Source organism: Fundulus heteroclitus, chromosome 23, assembly GCF_011125445.2.
Source record: "Fundulus heteroclitus isolate FHET01 chromosome 23, MU-UCD_Fhet_4.1, whole genome shotgun sequence".
Lineage (NCBI taxonomy): Eukaryota > Metazoa > Chordata > Actinopteri > Cyprinodontiformes > Fundulidae > Fundulus > Fundulus heteroclitus.
Window position 1 is genome coordinate 6,429,474 of NC_046383.1, and position 18,529 is coordinate 6,448,002.

Consider the following 18,529-nt stretch of genomic DNA (forward strand, 5'->3'; position numbering starts at 1 on the left):
AACAACATCAGGTAGCATAACTATGCAGACAACACACAGCTCTACATCACCATGTCACCAGGTGACTATGAACCCATTCTAGTGCTGAGTAAATGCTTAGGAGAGATCAATGCATGGATGTGCCAAAATATTCTTCAAGTGGATAAAAATAAAACGGAGGAGCAATCAAAAGTTAGCACACAGCTTCTGTCGCTTCAGCTAAGAACCACCGATTAGGCCTGGAATCTTGGTGTAGTGATGGTATCAGACATTAACTTTCAACACATGTAAAGCCAATTACAAGGTCAGCCTTCTATCACCTGAAGAACATTTCCAGGATTAAAGGACTAATGTCCCAGCAGGATCTGGAAAAACTAATCCATGCGTTTATCTTTAGCAGACTTAATTATTGCAACAGTGTTTTCACAGATCTGCCAAAAAGATGATCAGACAGCTGCAGCTGATCCAGGACGCTGCTGCTCGTGTCCTCACTAAGACTAAGAAAGTAGAGAACACCACCCCAGTTCTAAAGTCCTTTCACTGGCTCCCTGTATCTCAAAGAATAGACTTTAAAATACTTATGTTAGTATATAAATCACAGAATGGCTTAGCACCTAAATACATCACAGACTTGTTTTCCATGCATCCACCCTCCAGACCACTCAGATCTTCTGGCTCTAATCTACTCTGCAGAACAAGAACCAGAACCAAACATGGAGAAGCAGCATTTAGATCATATGCTCCATTTATCTGGAACAAACTTCCAAAAAACTGTAAAAGTGCTGAAAGCCTGAGTTCTTTTAAATCAAGATTTAGAACTAATTTGTTTAGGATTGCCTTTAATTGTTCTAGTTAAACTGTATACTGAAACATTATTAGTTTAAGTGTGTAGTCCAACAGTTTTTAAAATTCTTAATTTTTGCTTATAGTTTCCATTTTTCTATGTTTTATTTTATTTAAATTTTTCTACATTTTATCCCAACTTGCTTTTATTCTGTTTTAATTTTCCTATGTTTTAATCATGTAAAGCACCTTGCGTTGTCCTCATACTGAAATGTGCTATACAAAGAAATTTGCCTTGCTTTGCCTTACTTAGGTTTACCAGGGTGATATTTGTTATGTTTCAAAAGGGAAATTGAAACTTTACCAATAGATGATGGGGATGGCAGATCCTTGGCAACAGCCTTGGAGCTGCTATCCCCATAATCTATCAGTACACCCAAGTGTCAAGTTTTGTTTTATATCAGTTCTACATACAGTATATTACCATTACTTGACTGTCAGAATTTTCGTATTTGTATTTTCGTAAATGTTTCCTTACAAACTGAACACCTCAGTATCTGCATTGGATTTGGGGTTGTGCATGTGCTTCAGGCAGGGATTGTATAGATTGCAGTTTCCCACTGCTTATGAACTAGGCAACAGCATGATTGGTTCTGACATAATTAGGACAGCGCTCTGTGAAAGCTCTCTTTCTCTCTCTCTCTCCTTGAGGTTCAGATTATTTTTATAAACAGAAGGTAGCATGGCAGATAAAAGAAGCATCCAGTGGACTATCATCACATAATCAGCTTTAAACTATCTAAGATCAAAATGTTGGGGACTTTTAAAATTACATGAAGGGGAAAACTACAATAAGTGAGCTGGACTTTAGGGTTGAGATAAAGAAAGGCCTAAATGTCCCATTTCAGATAATGACCCCAAACCCTTCTCAGCCATGAAACCTAATATCCATCTGAAAGCCGAACTGTAATCTGCAACATATGAAATTCTGAGTTAAAACTGTGTATAAAAGTCCCTCAAGCTGCTTGACGGTCTGATTATCTTAGAAAAGTCAGAACAATGTGGACTCTGATCTTATTCCTTTGTTTGTGGGAGGCATTATATTGAAGTATGGATTTTGCTCAGTCGGAGAAAATCTACAAGTTCGCCCACTCGGGACTGAATACAAAAATTCTCCAATTTTATCATCAGATTTAATCTCCTTCAACATTTAACAGACCACCTCTAAAATAAATAAATAAATGAAATAACCAAAGAGAAATTGAGTATATCATTTGGACATTTAAAGTATTTCCTTGATGCTTTATTAAGTATTGTACAGTTTTCTCCCCTGCATTTCCTATATTATGGTGAAAAGAATGTAATATTCACACATTTAGAAATATAATGCGGCACCTTTAACACACACACATAGGCTACTACATCTTATTTTGTACTGTAATGGGGCTGGTGATGGAAAGAATATATTTATGCTGCAGAGGCTTCATAAATATTGGATATGGTCCCTGCCTGCCTGGCTGCTTTGCCGCCCCTCCCTTATTGCCTGAATGCATGCTGAAAGACCCAGAGGTGAGTGCTTGTCGTCTGACTCGCTCACTTTCAGTTACATAATGCCTGACCTCATCCACTGCAGTGAGGCAAATGTTGGGATTCCCTCCTGCACAGGCAAACTGCATGTGGGTAGTAGGGAGAAGAGAGTGTAAAAGAGCGAGGTGGGGAGTGGAGAGCACCATGCAGCATGAAGACAAAGTGGGTGTTCACTGGGCCGGATACATTCAGGTTGCAGATGACACAGATACGGTTGTACATGTATCCTGAAAAAAAAAGCATGGAACAGAAATGGCAAGGTGGGTTACGGTCTGTATTCAGTTTGATATTCAAGCAAATCCACATTGCTATATCAACACAAAATGCTGGACCGTAAACATGTTTCCCTTGTGGCAGTGGAAGTCATATGAAAGTGACTTGGTTTTGAGAGACTGAGATTTGAAGGTGCTTTGAAGCATTTTCAGCTGGAAGACATAAATATGTGGTGTAAAAAAAAAAAACTGTGATTTTATTTTTCTAACGTGCTCCTGTTACGTAAGTCCCCTTGCTGCTTGTTGGACTTTTTTTGACGTGATTATTTTCTATTTTTGTCCTAGAAGGTGTCAAGAGTAATTTCAGTGAGGGAGCAGAAGTGAAGCAACATATTTAAATGTAAGCAAAAGGTTGGTGAATCCTATTTGTAATAATTTTACCTAAGGAGAACAAGAATCAGCGTTGAACATGAGATCTGAGTATTGTGAAACTTGCGTTTGAACCATTTACAAGTAGGATACTACCCACCCTATAAGGATCAGCCATGCATTATAAAATGGTTGTTCATTTTTTTTATTTGATTTATTTATTTGAAAGGGGACAGTGCAATTTAATAAAACACATGACATGACAATTCATGAGTTAGAAAAGTCAGAATTAGCCAAAGCCTATTTTCCATCTGTAGTCTCCTGGCCAGGATGTTAAAAAGCAATAAAGTACAGGGATATAAGTACAACACCGAGACACAGTTAGTTAGGACATGAGATATAATTAGACAGATCCTGACACAAAGACAACAAAACCCTGCTGCTAAGAAAATAAAAACAATACAATCGACGATAATACAGTACAAATATGCAAATACAGCACCACCGGTGTAGTTTTAGTGTTGACAGATGTATATATCTACAAGCCATTTTTTCAAATACTTAGTGATCACCTTATAAGTTAATATTTGTGTGATTACGTCTGGTAATGAGTTCCATTCCCTGGCACCTCTCACAGACCAGGCCGACTGACTAAAGGTGCTCTTCCTCAGAGGAATTTCCTCTTACAGGGACTCTAGTCACCCGCTCACGGTTGTTTCTCTGACTGATGAACTCTGAAAGAGGAGCTGGGGCTAAATTATGAGTTTCTTCGTAAATTAAGCATAAATCTGCAAAGTGTTTTTATTTTTTAAAGCTCTGAATTTTACTGGTCATGATGGCACATAATTTAATGAGAAGCTGTTGTGGATTTATAAAAATGGTGTGTCTGATTCTTATAAGAGTGTCACTCAAGTGACCCAACAAACGACACCTACCCATCCCTACCCAATCAGGGGCCGACAGTCTTCTGAGTCATGTTTTTGGCCTGACTCTGCTCGCTTGGAACGCTAGCCAAGAAGTTACTCAGAAAGGCATTGATACAATGGAACTGTTACTAATAGAAACCCCTAATATCCTAATAGAGCAGAGTCGACCCATACACAACTAAAGAGTTAAAATCTTTACATTTTCTTTTTTTCAGCAGTAAGCTTGTAGAACCATTTGATATTCACACCTGAGAATGGATTATTACATCAATGCTTTAGTCCTTTGGTCAGGGTAAAAATGGTCATCTGTCATTCTTGTTTGAAACCATTTTTGGGGCTTAGATCTCCTGCCTTCATGTCCGTTGATTCCTCTACTGATAATTATGTGCTTAGTTTAATTGCTCTGCATGCAGTTATATAATCCTTGACTTAACAATGGCCTTTGTACAAAACCATCAGTACATCTTTAGTAAGGGATAAAACACTCAAAGGCCCAGATGTTCAGCAGATCACTCACAGATATGAGAATGGTAATGTCAGTGCAGGGATTTACCCAAAAGTTACTCGAACTGGACAAAAAGATGATAATGGATTTTCATCAGCTTTTGTGTAATTTGTGATAACATGCAGTCCAAATCTGTTATCTAACACAGATGAAAGACACTGTGCCAGATGCTACTAGATGCCCATATGGCTTGATGCTTACAAAAAGGGATAAATGAAAAGAAAAAAAAAAATCAGCACATGCAGTTCCCTCTCTTGGGAGTTAAACCAGCACTTTCAGTTCATTTTTATCTCTTTTCACAGGGAGTGAGACTGGAAATAAACCATCGAGCAACTAACTCTAGCAAATGTGATGTTTAATTTATAAATGCATACATTGTTTTACAAAGGTAGTACAATGTGTGTGCTGGCAAAACACTATTTATTTTACTGTTTGTAGTTTTAATGTATTGAATGGAAAAGGAAAACAATAAAGTTAGTTTTATTGTTTTTGTGGTGACCACTTAAATAAATTCAATTCAATTCAAGAGCATTTTATTATGTTCATAGATTACTTCTGAAATCTACAATCATCTCCTTTGTTTTGTTCACATTAAAAAGATGATTGTTTCCACACCATGCCATAAAGTGCTCCACCAACTCCCTGTACTCGGCTTCTTGTCCATGTCTTATATATATATATATATATATGAATATTTCAGCAGAGGCCAGTCTTGGTGTACAGAGTGAAAAGGAAAGGTGAGAGTTCCGTTCCTTGTGGGCCTCCTGTGCGGCTGAATAAGACTGGTCTTTTTGTCAGGTAGTCTTTGATCCAGGAGATTGTTGAAGCTACGACCCGAGTTTTAGCAAATCTGGCTGGATTGCATTAAATGTACTTGGGAAATCAAAGAACATGATCTTCACAGTGCTTCCTGCCATCTCCAGATGACAGTGAGTTTACTGAAGCAGGTGCATGAGGGCAATGGCAACTCCATAGTGATAAGCAAACTGCAGGGGTCTTTACAATTGCTTGTTTTTTTTTAATCAGGTAGCCCAACAGGAGTCTCTCTAGGACTTTCATGATATGAGGGAAACGATCTATAGTCATTGAGGACTGACGGGTGAGTTTTCCTTGGTACCGGAACAAGGGAGGAGGTCTTGCACAGTGCAACAGTGTTCATGTACCTACGCTTACTTTCTCTCACACACACACATATATGATCTACACTAACACACGCATACACACTACCGTCGCAGCACTTTTCCTTTACTTTCTTTCTTTATTTTAGTTGTAGCTCTTAGAAAAGTTGGACAAAACTACTTTAAATCGGAAATCCCTACGGATTTATTAGTTTATTTCTTAATGTGAAGAAAAACAACTAGGTACTGTGAACTTATGCTTTCTTTATGTTTGTTAATGTATGAATAGAAACAATTAAGTTTTCAATGTTGGTAATGAAGCTTGTTACACTGAAACTAAAGAAGTCTAGTTAAGGATTTTTGTTTAGCGTATTCATTTGTCAAAGGAACAATAAGTAATAATGACACCTAGTGGCTAATTCTGGAACAACACATACACAATGCCTTTCACAGAGACCAGCCATTTACTCAACTGTCCTGTTGCTGTGAAACTCCACAGAACTTTTACTTCCACAGGACAGGTACATGATTTTGTATTCTGTTCTAGTTCTGGTCTGCTTCTCTTACTGGCATCCATATTAGCAGGCTGCTACTCTTTTGCCAAGTTAAAATACCAAATGCTGCGCTCTGGTTTGGGAACCCTGAGAACTTCCATATGATTGGCTGAGGAACCAGGAAGTACACACGGGCTGCACACTGACTTAAAGTAGGTCCAGACCGTACCTGAGAGGGGAAAAAAAAACGTGACTAAGACATTGTTGATGGGGAGAACCAATTGTTTATAGGGAATGCCATTTCTATCCCAGGTGACAAATGAGAATAAGTTAGGTTGATTTTACAGTAAATATCTTAGTTATTGCTCCTTTAATGTAATGAATTCCTGATCCTCTGGTTGGGTCCTTATTAGGGCTTTGATTTCATATTAATTTCACATAACCCATTATAATGGAAGATATGGTTTGAACTTCCTTCAGCTCTTTCTGTTCTTTGCTCCTTTTTTGCATCCATGACAGCTCCTTTTCAACTCATCTGGGATTTGGGGCTGTAGTTGGAACATAATTTGACTTTTTGAGAAGTTAATCATCTGCTCCCGATTGTAGAACACCATCTTGTTGCTATGGTTATGTGTCATAACAAATCTCCAAAAGTCAAGAAAGTATCAGCAAAAATACTGCTTGCTGCAAATAATGTTTAAGCAAGAAAAGAAGGAATTAAATGAGAAATAAGTAGTAATGACAACCAGTTTTTCAAATCTGAACAACACCAAAAACAGATAGAGTAACCCCCGACTTCAAAGAGCAGATTGCAAAGTCAACAATAACCGGTACTAAGCTCAGCAAAATTCAAAATGACGAGTAAAGCCGATTCAGCCACACTAAGTTGTTGTGCAAACAACTTTTGTGTCCCAATGAGTTCAGGTTTCGAGAAGTCTAAATCAGCTAGATACTTTCATAAATGTCATAATGTTCCAGTGTATTCAAAAGTGACTCTAATAAAGACGTTGTATCGACTATATTAAGAGGCCGAAGAATACAAACACTCTGTTTAATGGTGACAGGAGCTGTACTGATGTTTGAAGCTATTTGCAGAGGATGTTATCAGCATGCACTCTCTGAGTACTGTGTCTTCCCCATCTTTTCTGCCTATCCCTCTTGCTTTGATGTGCCGGTGGCTCTGATAAGCAGAGGTGCGAGACTCTTTCAGCTCTGGGTAATCTGCTGAGAATGAAACTGGTGCTGTTTTCTGTGCCAGCTGGAGGCACATGGCGGCGTTGATGGAAGAGAGGTTGTGAGAGGGACAAATAGCAGCCAACTCCATTCGGATTCTCTGCTCTCGGAGGGCATTGAGGTGTGGGGAGAACTGAGAGACTCAAACATTGGAGGTTAGCAGTGCATTTCATTTCATTTCATAAGTTTCTCGACCTGACAACTTTTTCTTCTTTCACGAGCTGAAAGAATAAACAGTTTTTACAAAATAGCTGTTTTCTGCTCTGAATATACATACACAGCGATAGCCAAGAGGTTTATTTAACTTCTTTTTTAGACTGTGTATTTGTCTCCACTTTACACACTGTAACCATATATCTCTGTAGTATAGTGATAACTTTCTGTGTTAAGGCAGGCCACTCAATGAAAACAAAATTGTCTTGCTCTCATCAAAACTAAATACCAAACGAATCTACAGAGTAAATAATTACAATTTTCTTTTCCAAAACCAAAATGCAATTAAAAAGAATGAGAAAAAGCTGTGACAAACCCCACTCGGGAGATGTTGGGCATCAGGCTATCTAATAAATTCAATGGCCTCTCTCTCCTTTATTTGACTTTAAAAACATTAATATTGTATTTCTGTAAAGCTGCCCTTCACTCCTTTTCATGTGCAAATACAAAAAGCTAATAACTCTGGTTTTACAGCCAGATTGAATATTGTTCATCGTAAGACAAACTGCTGTTATATTTGAAACCAAATAAAAGTTAAACAAAATTGATCATGCTGGTAACTGTTGTACTAAACGCAGTCTGTTGCGATTCAGGCAAGATTTTGATCTGAGCTACATTTAAACTAAGTTTACTTATATTGTTTAATGAAAAAGCTTGAAAAGTATTTAAGTTGTTGACTGGTTCAACATTTCTAACAAGTTACCCCCTTGTGTTACAACAAGAAAAATTCAAAAGAAATCAACAAAAATGTCCAGAAGAAGTCCAGATGCTTGAAGGTGCCATGTTCCTCTTTTCAAACAAATATGTGCAAGTATAAACAGCATGGACATGTCCAGCAGTCAGCCCAAAATGGGAAAAAAACAAGACTTTGACATGGTAGCAAAAATGTGCTTACTTTGTTCCTGCACAATAGTGCATACAAAATGATACACACACTTTCTAGCTGTAGAGGACCTAATTTTTTTCAGAATGCTCTTCATTTCTTTAAATTTTAATGCAAGTGAAAATGCATCTTAGACACGCCAACATATGTTCCAAGATATGAAACATTTTGATTGAAGATTAAGGAAAGTGTGAAAGTTAAGCAGTAGCCCAGTCTCTTTCTTACCAATGAATACCTCCCATAAACTACAAAATAGGCGCTGGCAATATTAGTTTATTTAATACTACATTCATACGGCAAAGTGTCTTGCATTACATATTTGTGACCACAATGTTTTTTTTCCCCCCAAGTCCTCAGAACTATTCTTACAGTCAGAATTTCTATTTATAATATGGATAAAATGATGTTTGCTACATTTTACATTTCTGCATTTCTCCGCACAATATTCTCATCCATACTGTTCTGTTTTTATTGCACTCTTCCAACAGCATAAAATTCTGCGCTGGACAGTTCTTATCCAGCATTTGATTTGATCATTATAGGTCCTATTGTGAAAGAAGCAAATAGAAACCTGAAAAGGTCTAAAAATCCTGTTGGTGAGGGAAGCATTGAAATAAAACAAATGCCAAAGCTGTGGCACTTGTCACTCAGCTTTACAATAAAAAGGATCATTGTAGAAGCATTCACAGGCAAAAAATGTTGCATTCAGAAAAAACACAAAGCAATTGTAAAAATTCTGATGGAGACACCAGAGACAAAGAAAAGGCGTCTGTGTGTGCATGAGAGAAAAGAAGCTGCACAGCCTGTGCTGGCAGTGATAAAGGGTAATGAGTTATTGCATTCACAGGTACACAGTGCTCACATACATCACAGCTCTGTCAGCTCCGTCTCACCCGTGACTGAATGTTTCAGCCTGATCTCAATCAAAATCACAAATCCTGGAGTGTTTGGCGTTTGTGTACGGACGTTAGACACATCTTTGATTTGCTCTTTTCGGGTGGCTCCATGCAGACTCATTAGTCTGGCCAAGCGAAGGGCAGGAAAAAAACTGACTGATGAGCGAATGAAGAAGAGAGGCGAAGAGAGGAAAGAATACTTTAGAGGAAAAGTGGTTTCTCTTCACATCGCCATCTCAGAACAAGGCTGGCAGCTCACACTAATGAATTGGACTGTCCCGTGCTAATGAATGGAGTCTAGAGAGGAGCAGAAGGAAATGAAGGGAGTAGTGGGATGTCAAACTACATGAACAATGAAGTAACTCATAACAGGGGCCTATATTACCGGGGCCTATTAGTTCTCCTGACTCCACTGGTGGTGGGCGTAATGAGGTTGTCTCAGAAGGCCAGACCGATGTTTGAAAATGATAGTTTCATTCTGTTTTAGATACTTTTTAATGAAGCAACCCAAACACCAAACACATCTTCAGACCTGCCAAAAATGGTACTCTTATTACAATTTAAATTAAGTTTCAAAGTGAACAATTCTTAGGCTTAAGTTGTTCATTGATTTTGGCTTTCTGTTTAATATTTCTTACTAGTTTCTTTGTTCCTGCTTTACTGATATTATACATAGAGATTATCAGTTATCAAACATCATTTTTGCTAAAGGTTGCATGATACAAAACCTCAATAACATCTGAAAAAACAGCGTTACATTTTTTACTTTTCTAACTTTGCCCATTTACAATTCTAATCTACCGTTAGAAAATACCATTCTAAAATGCACTTATAGACTATTTTTTTTACTTTAATTACAAAGCTGAACAGCACAAGAGGCTGTTGAAGGAGTTGGTAACACAACTAGCCTTGATGTCAGACTTCTTTTTTGTTTGTAAAATAGTAGGCTATACCCACTACTTAAGTGATGTTTGCATTACATCTCATTGACTGCAAATACTTCCTCTGGGATTTGTCCCATGTTGCCTGGTAAACCTTTAAGATTTACATCTGACCTCAACTTTGTTTTTCAAATTTGAAACCTTCCTTAAAAACATACTGTGGAATTATTTTCATGAATACCTCGAGTACACCAATCAGAAGGAATTAACTTAATGAATTAGGCTCTATAGTGGCTTTGATGTCCATTTATCTATTTCTTTGCTGTTAATTGAAGTACACTAGTCTTCATTGTGGCTTTGTGTCGCTTCTGTTGCACTTTGGGTCCGCATCAACTTGACATCATGACAGAGCATTTGACTGAAAACATCAGCTGGGTAACTTCCCTTCTATCCATCACATCTGCAGCATTCGCTTAGAGTAAATTCTTTACAGCAAAAAAATAAGTTGTCGGGTACCTAACTGCAGACAGAGTTCTGTTGGTGTGGCCAATCTTTAACACATACATTCCTGTACCTCAGGTTTACCCTCACAAGTAAAGCACAGTGGGATTATGTGGAGAAAAGTGAGACCTGCACAATCATTGCATGGGTTCCCAATATAAAGTAATCTAGCTACACGGTTATTAATTCCAGTTTACATCAAGGTTATAATGCTGCTCAGAACTGAAATAAAAGTTGGACTATCTACCTGAATACTGCCAGTTTTAGTGTTTCAAATCACAGTTTTTTTCACAAGCAGCTGTTTGGCTCTAAATTGAATTACAGACAGACTGTGCTTTCCTGAGTGGTTTAAATATGTAATTGGGATGCTAGTTTATTAAATTTCCAAACAACTGCTATCAGATGTTTTTCCTGACTATCCTGCTCAACAACAAAAAAAAATCTTCCATATATTTCCATTTTATCAACATTTTATGTCACACTTGAGACATTGCTATTGCTACTTTCATCTGTGGAAGTCAATATGTTATCCAGTAATGCCCAAATTGGCTTTCCAAACATTATGTTATAATTCTTTATTACATTTTAGCAGTATGTATTAATAGATGGCTTGTCCTCCTTTTTAAACTTTTTTTATATAGTTCTCCATTTAGGTCATGTAAATAATCACAACTATTGCAACTTTAAGTCCAAACCCAACATATATGTTTTTAAAATTTTGAAATATCCCTGTTTTCAACTACAGCTTGACCACGACAGGCTATTTACATTTCAGACAAGTTATGGCCATCTGTAACACTGACTGTAATGCTCACATTCAAACTAAATGAAACAAAAATAAAAGCTTTAATTGCAATAGAAAAAATTGGCGCTATGCTGCTTAAAAAAAAGAAAAGTTTAAGTTGTAATATGCTAAGGCAGCACATATTACTGAAGACAGGCAGAAACCAAAATCTCTGGCATAAAAGGGATATATATTGATTTGTTAGATCAAATAAGCTCTAAGCATGTCCAGTTATCGTAACTCTAAGGGAATCATTATTTCACTTTGGGAAGCACTGACTGCAGCAGAACCGAAGAAAAAGCTAGTAAGTGCAAATTTAGCGGCGCAGACAGTTTACATTAAAACAATTTTTGCCATTCTTTGAATAACTTATGTCTGATTTCACCTAATGTAATACCCCTCCTAGTAACAAATAAAGTAACAGATGACACAAAGAAGAACGTCAGACACATTTTAAAAGTATATCTTAATATAAACATTTTATTCAGTGCATTTTTGTGTATACAACAAATAATAAACAACTGGAAGTTATCAGACAGCCGCACTGCCTGTCTGTATATGCTGTTTTGTCAGATTTAGCCTGGTAGTGTGGAACACATGATCCAACATGGGTTAATACATATAGCCTACATCATGCAGCTCTAGACCAGTATTTCCCCTGCTTTCTCCCATGCAACAGATAAATTCACCTAATACAAACCACCTCCAGAAGGAATCAAGAAAAAAAGTCTCCCAAAAGCATGTACTAGAAATAAGTTATGTAGCTGAAGGAAAGAGTACATAGCCCACAAAAAGGGTCCTTTTTGTACATATTTGTGTACATGCCCTGTGCAAGAAAGGGAAGAAGTTTGCTTTTGTACTTTTGTTTGCTTTTCAGTTTTATAAATTTGACGTTTCCTATAAAATATTAAGCCACCTAAAAGTCCACAGTATTCCTTTTTTTAAATAGAAAATATCACCACAATAAGTTACTCAAACACATAACAAGCATCCTGGGTAGTTGGGATAGGGTAGGGGCATCCACCATGCTCCTATGGTGACATTTATCAGTCAGCAGAAGTGGAGAAAGAAAGAAGGATGGCTGGGGTGGGGGACCGAAGTATGACACGAGCACAAAGAGAAGAAACATATCACGAGGACAAGAGCAAAAGACAGTGTGACACAGTGGTAACGGAAGGGAATGGGAACACTAAATAGTCATTCCATTCTTCAATCGTTAAGCATATCAGGAAAAAGCACAGCATCAAGCCAGGTTGCCAACAAGTTATGTTTTCCCTCCAAAAAATGTTGCTTCCCTTCATCAAAAACTGTAGAATGAAAAAAAAAACATCCATCTTTATCTCTACTGTATGTTGGCTTGTTGTTTTTTTTTAGCAGCTTAAAGGGACACTCTTTCAATCTGTCTTTGGTTTATTGAAACCCATCCTAACAACTAAGGACAACGCAAACATGAAACAATGACATGGGCAGAGAACAAGAGGGGATTCCAACAAAAAAAAAAAAACAGTTAATTTTAAAAAAAAGCCTCTTAGCTAATTCAGAAAATTAGCAAAAGAAAAATACAGCTGCGGCATCTCTCAGACAGAAAACATAAAATAAATAAATAAATAAATAAACAACAAGAGAGCCACACTGCTCCTTATATCTCAGGTCAGTTGAACATAGGCTTCATTTTCCCATGCTAAGGAGCTCAGTCTCTGAGCGTGTGCATTAGGACGCAGGAGAGCTACCATCCGGCTGGCCAGGAGGACGAGGCTGAGCCATGCCAGGGAGTTTATAGGCTTTGTATTCACAGAAGCATGGATGAGATGGTGATCAGGGCTTTCATTGTCCCACCACAGCCTTCATGGACAAGAATCATTACTGGCTGCCCTGAACACCTGCATATCTAACTTGCTGTCCCTGTGTGACATATGCACAAGTGATTGGTGTTTGCATGACCTAAAAAAGTGATTGAAAAAAAAAAAATGACAATATCATAGATAAAGGTGAGTAAACTCATTTACCGAAAGAACATGTTGACAATAATCAATAAAAACCTAGCAAAAAAGAAATAATTGTTTGGGTATGTCAAGAGTGATCTTTGCGAGGTTATGTGTCTTATTCTAGGTGCTGCTTTGATGAATGCTTTTTACTGATGATATCTGGGCGTTTTTAATGTGTGGAATATTGTCGTAGCTAGTCCTGAACCGCCGATCGGAATCTGCTTAGATTCCCGCTCTGTGAGAGGTAAGGTTTCATGGTTCGGCCCCAGGCCTGGGCTTGGCTACCGGGCTACGTCGACTCGTTCTGGCTCACGGCTTTGCCGCCGTTGAGGACAGCTGAGGCACTCCGACTCTTGGTGGGCGTGCCGCTGCCAGAGCGCGAGAACTCTGTCAAGTCATGGAGAGACGGCTCCCTGTACATAGCCACTGTGGAAAGACAAGGGAAAGTGGAAATCAGACCAACTCATAAATATATAAATAGATCAAAACTGTCAAGAAAGAAAACAACAGCTGCCATTTATACCGTACAAAGAGATTCTGAAGCAATTACAATGGAATTCCTTCAGCTTGTGTGTGTGAAATAAGATCTCAAAGTACTTTACAACATTTAACTGTCTAATGAGAAAAAATTTAATATTTTTAAGTTTAACTGATGCAAATCTGGGCAAATATAAAAATATCAGTTTAAACCCTGCAGTTTTATCCATGTACCGTTTTTACACCATTGTGTATGCTTTTATGCAAATTTGAAAGTAGTTTCCACTGTATGACTTCAGCTCTGTACCCAGACTCATCTTCATCTTCTTCATTTGGATCTCAGTTTAGTTTTAATGTTTGTTTTCCACATCAGCTTGTTGTGTGCAGCTATTTTTCTGAAGCCATTTCCTGACTTATGGAGATCAGCACACATCTTTATTAGAATGACATGTATGGTCTTTCATTGTTTGTCGCGGACAGAAATGGGCCTGTGTGTGTTGTGACATATTTAAACTCCAGGAAAACAGGAAGTCAAGGATTCATAATCAAAACTTGTTAAACTCTCTGACCTTGCTAAAGACAGATTAAAAAAAACATAAGTTGCATTTATAAGGTGTTGATTTTTGGGTTTGCCAATCAATATCGTACTGTTGTTTTTTTCTCCTAAATTTACAACTGTTTTCCCCTACTTAAGAAATGTGCTCAAATTAAAGGCTGCATTCTCCACATTTTTCAGTGTGGAACTATACTTAAACAGATAAACAATAATATATATTAATGCTTGTTATATATCTTTTTCAAGGCTACCAATGACTTTGGAGCGTGTTTGATTTGCTCTTACACATCTAGCCTCTAGAAGTGTCCATGGTGTATTATCATGTAAAAACTCAAGCCCTGGAAGTTTTTCAACTGTATTTAAAAGTTGAAATTTTAGAATTATTACAGTTTTTCAAGGTTGTAAAATAATTCATGTTGAGGTTTTCTCTAGGATTCCAAAAAAAAAAAATAGCTAAAGTTTTGGAAGGTTTTGCTGGATCATTTTGGTTTAAATCCACTTTAGGGGAGAGTGGCATGTATAATTTCTTTATAGTAAACAGAGATCCTGTAGAACTACATTGTATTGCTTCTATTAGTTAGACAACTCTATGATCCTGAAATTAACCATTGCTGTAAAAAAAAAACTTTGTTGTGAATTTCATACAGCAATTAGATAAGACCAAATAAAACGCTGATTTTTTAATCTCCTTTTAAATGTATCTTCTAGATAAACTGAAACACAGTTTACCCGAGGAGTCATAATTTGTAAATGTGAAAAGGTTATAAGGTTATAAACACAGTTTTTTGAAGACAATGTATTGCTCTTTGCAAAACTGCTGTTTCATGAGGTCACAGTAGATTGACTTGGTTAAAAAACAAAATAAAACAAAACTATATTCCCTTCATAAATTCAAAAGCTGCCAATGCTTGAGCTTTGCTGTGTGTGCAGGACTAGCTCAATGCGCATCTCAGCAGCTGCCTTTTTAGAAGAAACATCAGTAATCTGATGTTCACAGTCTTTGGTTTCAGGATGTGTTCAACATCCTGCTGCCTAAAATGCTTTGATGTTTATTCCTCAGGGGTCTGTGGCTGAAACTGCACATCTAGCCCTTCAGACAGTTCACTTACACCAGCATTTTTATGATAGAGCAGCAACCCAGAGACCACCCCCACACCATATCAATCACTGGCAGGATTTTACTGTAAGCAACTGACAATTGGAAAAGAGTTTGGTAGTAAAGGTGATCATCTTAGTAGTGAAATAACCCAAGGTTTAATCTACCATAACAGTTACTTTTCATTCTTAAACATAAAAAAATGCCACCTTAAGCTGTCCTCAATTCCCCATATTTATTTACCAAACTCTCTGGACAAACTCAGTTCTTTGTGATTTATATCAAATCTTTTGGCAAAAAAAAAAAAACTGCAAGAGTTTTATCTTTTGCTTTAAGTGATGTGAGTTTAAGATTGTTCATCCAAAGTGGAAGAGGGCGAGAAGCAAAGGGCTGCATCTCAGAAACTGGAACCAGTAGAGCGGTGAGTAATGTCGGAGACGACACTGTCACCAGCAAGCTCCTTAATTGGTGCCCTGTAACACCATGGTCGCTAAATCTCTATGAGCTGCTGGAACAAATTATTTCATCCTGTTTTTGCAGTGGAAAACTCCTACCGAATCAGTAGATATGTCTAAAACATGAATTGTGCAATTATTCTGTTAACGTTGAAGATAACTGTTGTTTTTGTACAGAAGATCCGACATCAGAGCACAGATTAAAAGATAAGCTTTCATTTTAGATTTTCTCTTTTTTACTTTTAATGGGCTGTAGTTTGGCTTTTTTCTGATATGTTTTGACATTTTACCTCATTAATTGTATCCTATTCTCAGTACCTCCCATCCAGCCTGTATCAAGGCAAATCATTATCTTTTTGTTGAGCTTGCTATTGTTTGCGAAGTCCTGGATAGCCTATTACATGTACAGTAGGTATAGCATTAACCTTATCTCAGACATGGATAGTTGAAATTAAACTACTGGACAACGTACTGCAAGAAGGAACGTTATGCTTCTTAACAATAGGCTAAAGATAAAATAGCCATAAAAGTTATCTTCAAGCTGAATGTGTCTGAGTAAAATCCTTCATACGGATTATTTTTACACCTTCAATTATTGTTTGCAACTAAATGTTGCAGTTTGCTGTCCTAATTCAGATTAAAAAAAAACATTATTTCAAATGACACTGAGCTGGAAATGATCAATATGCATGATGAAAGTTCTGTGTTCAGTTCCATGGTATAAGCAGGATAATGCCCTTTGAGGTGTCCATCATCAGAAATGAATGGACTTTGCGTCAACCATTAAATTCTGGTAATGGACACCTCTTCAGGCATTATCCTTTACATAACATACAGTAGGCCTACACGTATTTTGGTGTTTGAAATTAAAAAATCTTTTTTTAGTGTTTTTTATTTAAAACATGTTCATCCTCTTGGGAGATCAATTAACATGTTTGACAAACTAATGTGATTTAGAAAAATAAACGGATCTGTCTATATAGCAGTATAATCTCACACTTAAAGGTTAACAACAGTAAGCTTTGGTGATTTTTTTTTTTTTTTTTTACTATTCTTTTTTCTGTGGTTGGTTTCACAATTAACATTGGTCCTTGACCAACCTTGTTTGTCACAGTTACAATTGGTTGAACCATTTTAATTATTATTTTAATTGTAAATGAGAAGCAGAGGTGGGTAGAGTAACCAGAGTAGCACAACTCCATCATATTTTTCAAAGTAAAAAGTATCCAACCAAGAAGTTACTCAAGTGCGAGTATTAAGTAAGAAGGCTACTCAGGTACTGAGTAAATATTTATAACAACTGATTTAATATTTTAAAGGGATGTAATCAGTCAGGCCAAAATATTGAATTATGTACAAATGCTGGTATTTTAAAGACTAACATAAAAATAATGTCCAAACATTTAGCGTGACCCATGTTTGGAGGCCTTAGTCCTCGACGCGGTCGACCCAGGTTCAAATCTGACCTGCGGTCCTTTGCCCCATGTCTCTCTTCCACCCCCTTTTCTGTCAGCCTAAGTAAAAACACTTTTCTAAACAATGTTTTTTTAACATAAAACTTATGAAACCAAGCAGTTAATGTATATACAGTAAGTTAGGACAATGCAAAGTACTTCCAATAACAATATCTACCGTTTACTGTGGGTACTTCACCTGTAAATGGCTTGATGAGCTCAGCAGAAAGAAAATACCATTAAAACAAAAAAAGCTTGGGGCATGCTCGTGGCACAGTGAGTAGCGCAGCCCATATATGCAGGCCCTAGTCCTCGACGCGGTCGACCTAGGTTTGAATCCGACCTGCGGTGCTTTGCCGCATGTCTCTCCCCCTCTTCCACCCCCCTTCCTGTCAGCCTACTTTCATAAAAAGCGAGCTACTAGAGCCGTGAAAAAAAAACAAAAAAACAAAAAAAAACGTAATAAAAGGTTGTACTAAGGTGAGACATGAAGTCTCACCTTCTTGTTAAGGTGAGGCAAGAAGTCTCACCTTAATATAAGCTGTAGATGTGTGCCTCTATGGAGCATTCTCTTATAAGCCGATGTGGCAAGTGAATTTCTCCAATGTGAGATCAATAAAGCCTATCTTATCTTATCTTATCTTTTTGGTTGAAACAAGTTTGTTTTTTTATTCAGTGAAGTTATTACCAGTGGACAGAGTAGCCAGACATTTTACTCAAGTAAGAGTAGCAATACTTCTTCATAATATTTACTCAAGTAAAAGTAAGAAGTAGTTAAGTAAAAATACCCTTAGAAGTAAATTTTGTTCAAAAAGTTACTCAAGTAAATGTAACTGAGTAAATGTAACTAGTGACTACCCACCTCTGATGAGGAGTTAGTTTTGGCATATAACTATTTTATTATAGCCTTTTCCTGGATGATATAGCTCAACACACGCATGCGTTACTTGAATTAGTTTTGTCCTCGTTTCTTCCCGTTTTGACGATAGGTTAGGACAAAAGGGCTTTTGTCTCATGTTACATTTGTGACTGAGGGAAACAGGATGTCATGGATTACTTATCAAATCCAGGAATCCAGCAGTACATGAGTTTGACGTCACTAATGGACCTACAGGAAGTACTTTCTTTAGTTTGGTAAGTAA

General features: G+C 37.3%; 1 protein-coding gene across 5 annotated transcripts in view; it reads right to left on the reverse strand.

Moving 5' to 3' along the window:
• Positions 1-11,815: 11,815 nt before the first annotated feature.
• Positions 11,816-18,529, reverse strand: part of fgf13a (fibroblast growth factor 13a) — a 142,553-nt gene continuing 135,839 nt past the window's right edge. For all 5 annotated transcript variants that reach the window (XM_021316002.2, XM_036126916.1, XM_012861839.3 and 2 more), the window contains one exon: positions 11,816-13,775. In XM_021316002.2, the coding sequence (XP_021171677.1) occupies positions 13,639-13,775 (137 nt within the window). In that variant the 3' untranslated portion in view covers positions 11,816-13,638. The remainder of the gene's footprint in view (positions 13,776-18,529) is intronic.